Raw genomic sequence first — 10,000 nt, 5'->3', positions numbered from 1 at the left:
GTCTCAGTCCTGTCTGTCCAGTCAGCCAGAGAACACCACAGTCTGCATGACTGAAGCTGTGTCTTAGTCCTGTCTCAGTCCTGTCTCAATCCAGTCTCATTCCAGTCAGCCAGAGAACACCACAGTCTGCATGACTGAAGCTGTGTCTTAGTCCTGTCTTAGTCCTGTCTCAGTCCTGTCTCCGTACAGTCAGCCAGAGAACACCACAGTCTGCTTGACTGAAGCTGTGTCTCAGTCCTGTCAGTCCTGTCTCAGTCCTGTCTCCGTACAGTCAGCCAGAGAACACCACAGTCTGCTTGACTGAAGCTGTGTCTCAGTCCTGTCAGTCCTGTCTCAGTCCTGTCTCCGTACAGTCAGCCAGAGAACACCACAGTCTGCTTGACTGAAGCTGTGTCTCAGTCGTGTCAGTCCTGTCTCAGTCCTGTCTCCGTACAGTCAGCCAGAGAACACCACAGTCTGCTTAACTGAAGCTCCACTGTTTCTGCTTTGTCTGCTTGCCTGAAACAACAGCAGAGAAACAGCAACTGCTTTGATAAATTCCTGCCCTTAGTTTCATAGATAAACTCAATCATCATCTCCCTCTTCTTCCTCCTGTTCTACCCTTCTGTCCCAGTTATCTCCTTCTAATGCCACTTTCCATTCATCTATACCCTTCTCTTTCTCCTCTTTGGCATTCCTCCCCTCTCTCCTTTTCCTCTCCTCCCTTCGTCTCTCTCTTTTCATCAACTTTCTCTCTCCATCTTCCTTTTCCCCTTTCCTGCATCCTCTCCAGAACGGCGTAGTTCCTGTCTGACCCTTGTCGACATGCCCTCTCTGAGGGCCGCTTACCCCCCTCCTAATTCTCCCCTGTGGTGTGTATTTCCTGTGTTTAGAGGCCCCCCCTCTCTCTCTCTCAATTCAATTCAATTTCAATTTAAGGCCTTTATTGGCATGGGAAACGTATGTTAACATTGCCAAAGCAGGTGAAGTAGATAGTAAACAAAAGTGAAATAAACAATAAATATTAACAGTAAACATTACACTCAGAAGTTCCAAAAGAATAAAGACATTTCACATGTCATATTATGTATATACACTGCTCGAAAAAATTAAGGGAACACTAAAATAACACATCCTAGATCTGAATGAATGAAATAATCTTATTAAATACTTTTTTCTTTACATAGTTGAATGTGCTGACAACAAAATCACACAAAAATGATCAATGGAAATCAAATGTATCAACCCATGGAGGTCTGGATTTGGAGTCACCCTCAAAATTGAAGTGGAAAACCATACTACAGGCTGATCCAACTTTTATGTAATGTCCTTCAAACAAGTCAAAATGAGGCTCAGTAGTGTGTGTGGCCTCCACGTGCCTGTATGACCTCCCTACAACGCCTGGGCATGCTCCTGATGAGGTGGCGGATGGTCTCCTGAGGGATCTCCTCCCAGACCTGGACTAAAGCATCCGCCAACTCCTGGACAGTCTGTGGTGCAACGTGGCGTTGGTGGATGGAGCGAGACATGATGTCCCAGATGTGCTCAATTGGATTCAGGTCTGGGGAACGGGCGGGCCAGTCCATAGCATCAATGCCTTCCTCTTGCAGGAACTGCTGACACACTCCAGCCACATGAGGTCTAGCATTGTCTTGCATTAGGAGGAACCCAAGGCCAACCGCACCAGCATATGGTCTCACAAGGGGTCTGAGGATCTCATCTCGGTACCTAATGGCAGTCAGGCTACCTCTGGCGAGCACATGGAAGGCTGTGCGGCCCCCAAAGAAATGCCACCCCACACCATGACTGACCCACCGCCAAACCGGTCATGCTGGAGGATGTTGCAGGCAGCAGAACGTTCTCCACGGCGTCTCCAGACTCTGTCACGTCTGTCACGTGCTCAGTGTGAACCTGCTTTCATCTGTGAAGAGCACAGGGCGCCAGTGGCGAATTTGCCAATCTTGGTGTTCTCTGGCAAATGCCAACGTCCTGCACGGTGTCGGGCTGTAAGCACAACCCCCACCTGTGGACGTCGGGCCCTCATACCACCCTCATGGAGTCTGTTTCTGACCGTTTGAGCAGACACATGCACATTTGTGGCCTGCTGGAGGTCATTTTGCAGGGCTCTGGCAGTGCTCCTCCTGCTCCTCCTTGCACAAAGGCGGAGGTAGCAGTCCTGCTGCTGGGTTGTTGCCCTCCTACGGCCTCCTCCACGTCTCCTGATGTACTGGCCTGTCTCCTGGTAGCGCCTCCATGCTCTGGACACTACGCTGACAGACACAGCAAACCTTCTTGCCACAGCTCGCATTGATGTGCCATCCTGAGCTGCACTACCTGAGCCACTTGTGTGGGTTGTAGACTCCGTCTCATGCTACCACTAGAGTGAAAGCACCGCCAGCATTCAAAAGTGACCAAAACATCAGCCAGGAAGCATAGGAACTGAGAAGTGGTCTGTGGTCACCACCTGCAAAACCAGTCCTTTATTGGGGGTGTCTTGCTAATTGCCTATAATTTCCACCTGTTGTCTATTCCATTTGCACAACAGCATGTGAAATGTATTGTCAATCAGTGTTGCTTCCTAAGTGGACACTTTGATTTCACAGAAGTGTGATTGACTTGGAGTTACATTGTGTTGTTTAAGTGTTCCCTTTATTTTTTTGAGCAGTGTATATATACAGTGTTGTCCACAACTGTCTTTCCCCCACCCTTCTGCATCTACCCTTCCTGTGTGTGTGTTGTTTCCGGTGTGTTTCCCAATGCTGGCCTGTCTGTCTATCACCCTTCCTCTCCTCAATGATATACTTCTCCTCAACTTTACCGCCTCCTCTCCCGCTCTTCTCCCCTCTTCTCTTCTCTCTCCTCACCTATCTCCCCTCCCCTCCCCTCTCTTCTCCCTCTCTTCTCATTTCTTCTCCCTCTCTTCTAATTTATTCTCCCTCTCTTCTCTTCTCCCTCTCTTCTCCCCTCTTCTCCCTCTCCTCTAGTCTCTTATCCCTCTCTTCTCTCCTCTCCTCTCCTCTTCTCCCTCTCTTCTCCTCTCCCCTTCTCTTCTCCCTCTCTTCTCCCTCTCTTCTCTTCTCCCTCTCTTCTCTTCTCCCTCTCTTCTCTTCTCCCTCTCCTCTCTTCTCCCCTATCTTCTCTTCTCCCTCTCTTCTCTCTCTCTTCTCTTCTCCCTCCCTTCTCTTCTCCCCTATCTTCTCTTCTCCCTCTCATCTCCCCTATCTTCTCTTCTCCCTCTCTTCTCCCTCTATTCTCTTCTCCCTCTCTTCTCCCTCTCTTCACTTCTCCCTCTCTTCTCTTCTCCCTTTCTTCTCCCTGCTCTTCTCTTCTCCCCCTCTTCTCATCTCCCCCTCTTCTCTTCTCCCCTCTTCTCTTCTCCCCTCTCTTCTCTTCTCCCCTCTCTTCTCTTCTCCCCTCTCTTCTTTTCTCCCCTCTCTACACTTCTCCTGCTCTTCTCTTCTCCTGCTGTTCTCTTCTCCCTCTCTTCTCTTCTCCCTCTCTTCTCTTCTCCCTCTCTTCTCTTCTCCCTCTCTTCTCTTCTCCCTCTCTTCTACACTCTCTTCTTTTCTCTTATCCCCCTCTTCTCCCTCTCTTCTCTTCTCCCTCCCTTCTCTTCTCCCTCTTCTCCCTCTCTTCTCTTCTCTTCTCTTCTCCCTCTTCTCCCCATCTTCTAGTCTCTTATCGCTCTCTTCTCTTCTCCCCTCTCTTCTCTTCTCCCTCTCTTCTCTTCTCCCTCTCCTCCCTCTCTTTTCTTCTCCCTCTCTTCTCTTCTCCCTCTCTTTTCACTCTCTTCTCTTTTCACTCCCTTCTCTTCTCTTCTCCCTCCCTTCTCTTCTCCCGCTCTTCTCTTCTCCCTCTCTTCTCTTCTATCTTCTCTTCTCCCTCTCTTCTCCCTCTCTTCTCTTCTCCCTCTCTTCTCTTCTCCCTCTCTTCTCCCTCTTCTCATTCTCCCTCTCTTCTCTTCTCCCTCTCTTCTCCCTCTCTTCTCCCTTCTCTTCTCTTCTCCCTCTCTTCTCTTCTCTTCTCCCCTCTCTTCTCTTCTCCCCTCTCTTCTCTTCTCCCCTCTCTTCTCTTCTCCCGCTGTTCTCTTCTCCCGCTGTTCTCTTCTCCCTCTGTTCTCTTCTCTTCTCCCTCTCTTCTCTTCTCCCTCTTTTCTCTTCTCCCTCTCTTCTCCCTCTCTTCTCTTCTCCCTCTCTTCTCTTCTCTCTCTCTTCTCTTCTCTTCTCCCTCCCTTCTCTTCTCCCCTCTCTTCTCTTCTCTCCCCTCTCTTCTCCCTCTCTTCTCCCTCTTTTCTACCTCTCCTCTCTTCTCCCTCTCTTCTCCCTCTCCTCTCTTCTCCCCCTCTTCTCCCTCTCCTCTCTTCTCCCCCTCTTCTCTTCTCCCTCTCTTCTCCCTCTTTTCTACCTCTCCCGCTCTTCTCCCTCTTCTCTTCTCCCTCTCTTCTCCCTCTCTTCTCTTCTCCCTCTCTTCTCTTCTCCCTCTCTTCTCGTCTCCATCTCTTCTCAATCTCTCCTCCCTCTCTTCTCTTCTCCCTCTCCTCTCTTCTCCCTCTCTTCTCTACTCCCGCTCCCCTCTTTTCTTCCTCTCTTCTCCCTCTCTTCTCTTCTCCCCTCTCTTCTCTTCTCCCCTCTCTTCTCTTCTCCCTCTCTTATCTTCTCCCTCTCTTCTCTTATCTTCTCCCTCTCTTCTCTTATCTTCTCCCTCTCTTCTCTTATCTTCTCCCTCTCTTCTCTTATCTTCTCCCTCTCTTCTCTTATCTTCTCCCTCTCTTCTCTTCTCCCTCTCTTCTCTTCTCCCCTTCCCTCTCTTCTCCCTCTCTTCTCTTCTCCCTCTCTTCTCTTCTCCCCTTCCCTCTATTCTCCCTCTCTTCTCTTCTCTCCTCTTCTCCTCTCCTCTCTTCTCTTATCCCTCTCTTCTCTTCTCCCTATCTTCTCCCTCTTTTCTACCTCTCCCTCTCTTCTCCCTCTCTTCTCTTCTCCCTCTCTTCTCTTCTCCCTCTCTTCTCTTCTCCCTCTCTTCTCTTCTCCCTCTCTTCTCTTCTTTTATTCCTCTCTTCTCAACTCTGTATTATTTCCTGTGTTGTTTCCCTATGATGTCAGACGCACCCTCTCTGAGCACGACTCTCTCGTACGCGGGGAAGCGTGTGGCGACGGGCGTAGCGCTGACATCCTCTCTGCTCTTCCTCGGCTCCTTTCTCTTGGCTGCCCTTTGACCCCTCAGACGCCAGAAGTCAGCCCGGTCCGTCCCAGCGGCCTTATGGGAGTCCTGGACGCTCGCCATCTGGTCAGCCCTGGGAGAGAGAGAGAGGGAGACAGACAGACCGAGAGCGAGAGAGAGAGAGCGAGATACAGAGAGAGAGGGAGAGAGCGCAAGAGAGAGAGAGAGAGAGGGAGAGGGAGAGAGAGCAATGTAAACATATGTTTCCTATGCCAATAAAGCCCTTCAATTGAATTGAAATTGAATTGGAGAGAGAGAGAGAGAGAGAGAGAGAGAGAGAGAGAGAGAGCAAGAAAGAGAGAGAGAGAGAGAGAGAGAGAGAGAGAGAGAGAGAGAGAGAGAGCAAGAAAGAGATTGTGAGAGAGTTTGAGACATTTGGTGAGACGGGGCAGAACAGAAGTGAACAGAAAGTGATGAGAGATGAGGAGTGGTCAGGAGAATGAAATAGAGATGAAAGAGGGTGATGAGTAGACAGGATGGTGAGAAGGAGGGAAGAGGGTGATGAGGAGACAGGCTGGTGAGAGGGAGAGAAGGAGGGAAGAGGGTGATGAGGAGACAGGCTGGTGAGAGGGAGAGAAGGAGGGAAGAGGGTGATGAGGAGACAGGATGGTGAGAGGGAGAGAAGGAGGGAAGAGGGTGATGAGGAGACAGGATGGTGGGAGAGGAGGGAAGAGGGTGATGAGGAGACAGGCTGGTGAGAGGGAGAGAAGGAGGGAAGAGGGTGATGAGGAGACAGGATGGTGGGAGAGAAGGAGGGAAGAGGGGTGATATTGAGAAAGCGATGGTAAAGTATACAAAGAGGGGTGAGTGAGGACGGAGGGCAGTGTGTTAGGGTGATAAGAGGGTAAGTTGGTGTGGGAGACGAAGAGAGATGAACCAAGACAAGTGTGTTTACAATAAAAAATTGATATTTCAGTTTCTGTGTGTGTGTGTAGGGATCAAAGATGAGAGTCAGTGTGTGATCGAGGAGTCTTTAATCCCAGTGTGGGGGAGAGAGAGAGAGAGAGATGGCACTGATGTGACTGAACACTCCCTTAACAGTCAACTGATGGCCAGGGAATCTTATCTGTCCTCTAAAAGTTACTATAGCTGGGCCAAATCCTAACTACAGAAACTGTAATTTAGTTTCCTCCCAGTCCATCTCACCATCTCTAGTTAGGGATGATGCCTTAGGGATGATTACCTGTTCATTATGGATGATGCCTTAGGGATGATTACCTGATCATTATGGATGATGCCTTAGGGATGATTACCTGCTCATTATGGATGATGCCTTAGGGATGATTACCTGATCATTATGGATGATGCCTTAGGGATGATTACCTGCTCATTATGGATGATGCCTTAGGGATGATTACCTGCTCATTATGGATGATGCCTTAGGGATGATTACCTGCTCTTATTAGAGATGATGCCTTAGGGATGATTACCTGCTCATTATGGATGATGCCTTAGGGATGATTACCTGTTCATTATGGATGATTACCTGCTCATTATGGATGATGGCTTAGGGATGATTACCTGCTCTTATTAGAGATGATGCCTTAGGGATGATTACCTGCTCATTATGGATGATGCCTTAGGGATGATTACTTGTTCATTATGGATGATGCCTTAGGGATGATTACCTGCTCTTATTTGAGATGATGCCTTAGGGATGATTACCTGTTCATTATGGATGATGCCTTAGGGATGATTACCTGTTCATTATGGATGATGCCTTAGGGATGATTACCTGATCATTATGGATGATGCCTTAGGGATGATTACCTGCTCATTATGGATGATGCCTTAGGGATGATTACCTGTTCATTATGGATGTTGCCTTAGGGATGATTACCTGTTCATTATGGATGATGCCTTAGGGATGATTACCTGCTCATTATGGATGATGCCTTAGGGATGATTACCTGTTCATTATGGATGATGCCTTAGGGATGATTACCTGTTCATTATGGATGATGCCTTAGGGATGATTACCTGCTCTTATTAGAGATGATGCTCTAGGGATGATTATCTGCTCTTGTTGGGAATGACACCTTAGGGATGATTATCTGCTCTTGTTGGGAATGACACCTTAGGGATGATTACCTGCTCTTGTTGGGGATGATGCCCTTCTCCAGCAGCTGTTTGTCCTTGCCGGTGCGGATGGCCAGCCAGTTTCCCAGCTTGCCGTCGTAGAGGGTGTCCACCACCTTGAAGATCTCCCCTCTGGAGAAGGCCAGGCTCTGGGGAGCCTCACGCTCGTAATCAAAATGAGTCCTGATAAAGAAGGAGTCCCCACGACCAGACACCAGGATGTCACTGTAGACTGGAGAGAGAGAGAGAGAGAGAGAGAGAGAGAGAGAGAGAGAGAGAGAGAGAGAGAGAGAGAGAGAGAGAGAGAGAGAGAGAGAGAGAGAGAGAGAGAGAGAGAGAGAGAGAGAGAGAGAGAGAGAGAGAGAGAGAGAGAGAGAGAGAGAGAGAGAGAGAGAGAGAGAAATACTGCATGCAGAGTTTTGCTGTTGTATTTGCTGACTGTATTGCAAGTGCAAAGAAAAACTCAAAATAACGCATGTAGAGTAGAATTGGGCCAATACCCCCTCCTTATTCGAATTGAAAAAAGAGCCATCAAATTTTACAACCATCTAAAAACAAGTGACCCCAAAACATTCCATCACACAGCTCCACTATGTCAAGAGATGAAACAAGAGAAGAGTCCCCTCAGCCAGCTGGTTCTGAGGCTCAGTTCACTAACCAAAACCAACCTCATAGAGCCTCAGGACAGCACTCAGAAAATCTGGCCCAACCAAATCATCACAAAGCAAAATGAAAAATATATCACCTATTGGAAAGACACCACAAAAAATCAAAGTAAACTTCAATGCTATTTGGCTCTAAACAGACAGTACATGGTGGCAGACTATCTGACCACTGTGACTGATAGAAAACTGAGGAAAACAATGACTAGGTACAGACTCAGTGAACACAGTCTGGCTATAGAGACCGGTCGTCACAGGCAAACCTGGCTGCCCAGAGAGGACAGGCTGTGCTCACTCTGCCCCCGGGGAGAGGTAGAGACAGAGCTGCATTTCCTATTACACTGTGACAAATACTCAGACCTAAGAGAATCTTGCTAGATAGGCTAGTATACAGCACACTAACTGACAGTTATTACAGATAGGCTAGTATACAGCACACTAACTGACAGTTATTACAGATAGGCTAGTATACAGCACACTAACTGACAGTTATTACAGATAGGCTAGTATACAGCACACTAACTGACAGTTATTACAGATAGGCTAGTATACAGCACACTAACTGACAGTTATTACAGATAGGCTAGTACAGCACACTAACTGACAGTTATTACAGTTAGGCTAGTATACAGCACACTAACTGACAGTTATTACAGATAGGCTAGTATACAGCACACTAACTGACACAGTTATTACAGATAGGCTAGTATACAGCACACTAACTGACAGTTATTACAGATAGGCTAGTATACAGCACACTAACTGACACAGTTATTACAGATAGGCTAGTATACAGCACACTAACTGACAGTTATTACAGATAGGCTAGTATACAGCACACTAACTGACAGTTATTACAGATAGGCTAGTATACAGCACACTAACTGACACAGTTATTACAGATAGGCTAGTATACAGCACACTAACTGACAGTTATTACAGATAGGCTAGTATACAGCACACTAACTGACAGTTATTACAATTAGGCTAGTATACAGCACACTAACTGACAGTTATTACAGATAGGCTAGTATACAGCACACTAACTGACAGTTATTACAGATAGGCTAGTATACAGCACACTAACTGACAGTTATTACAGATAGGCTAGTATACAGCACACTAACTGACAGTTATTACAGATAGGCTAGTATACAGCACACTAACTGACAGTTATTACAGATAGGCTAGTATACAGCACACTAACTGACAGTTATTACAGATAGGCTAGTATACAGTACACTAACTGACACAGTTATTACAGATAGGCTAGTATACAGCACACTAACTGACACAGTTATTACAGATAGGCTAGTATACAGCACACTAACTGACAGTTATTACAGATAGGCTAGTATACAGCACACTAACTGACACAGTTATTACAGATAGGCTAGTATACAGCACACTAACTGACACAGTTATTACAGATAGGCTAGTATACAGCACACTAACTGACAGTTATTACAGATAGGCTAGTATACAGCACACTAACTGACACAGTTATTACAGTTAGGCTAGTATACAGCACACTAACTGACAGTTATTACAGAGAGGCTAGTATACAGCACACTAACTGACAGTTATTACAGATAGGCTAGTATACAGCACACTAACTGACACAGTTATTACAGATAGGCTAGTATACAGCACACTAACTGACAGTTATTACAGATAGGCTAGTATACAGCACACTAACTGACAGTTATTACAGATAGGCTAGTATACAGCACACTAACTGACAGTTATTACAGATAGGCTAGTATACAGCACACTAACTCACAGTTATTACAGATAGGCTAGTATACAGCACACTAACTGACAGTTATTACAGTTAGGCTAGTATACAGCACACTAACTGACAGTTATTACAGATAGGCTAGTATACAGCACACTAACTGACAGTTATTACAGTTAGGCTAGTATACAGCACACTAACTGACAGTTATTACAGATAGGCTAGTATACAGCACACTAACTGACACAGTTATTACAGATAGGCTAGTATACAGCACACTAACTGACACAGTTATTACAGATAGGCTAGTATACAGCACACTAAC

At 46.7% G+C, this 10,000-nt stretch overlaps 1 protein-coding gene across 4 annotated transcripts in view; it reads right to left on the bottom strand.

The window, feature by feature from the left end:
• LOC121530716 (tight junction protein ZO-2) overlaps positions 1 to 10,000 on the bottom strand; it is a 154,994-nt gene that overhangs the window by 19,812 nt on the left and 125,182 nt on the right. For all 4 annotated transcript variants that reach the window (XM_041835895.2, XM_045226850.1, XM_041835897.2 and 1 more), the window contains exons 13-14: positions 7,288 to 7,507; positions 5,085 to 5,269 (exon numbers count right to left, since the gene is read on the bottom strand). In XM_041835895.2, coding sequence (XP_041691829.2) covers positions 5,085 to 5,269; positions 7,288 to 7,507 — 405 coding nt within the window. The remainder of the gene's footprint in view (positions 1 to 5,084; positions 5,270 to 7,287; positions 7,508 to 10,000) is intronic.

This window comes from Coregonus clupeaformis, chromosome 18 (assembly GCF_020615455.1).
Source record: "Coregonus clupeaformis isolate EN_2021a chromosome 18, ASM2061545v1, whole genome shotgun sequence".
NCBI lineage: Eukaryota > Metazoa > Chordata > Actinopteri > Salmoniformes > Salmonidae > Coregonus > Coregonus clupeaformis.
Note: the sequence above shows the minus strand (reverse complement) of the source record. Positions and strands in the feature narration are given on the sequence as shown.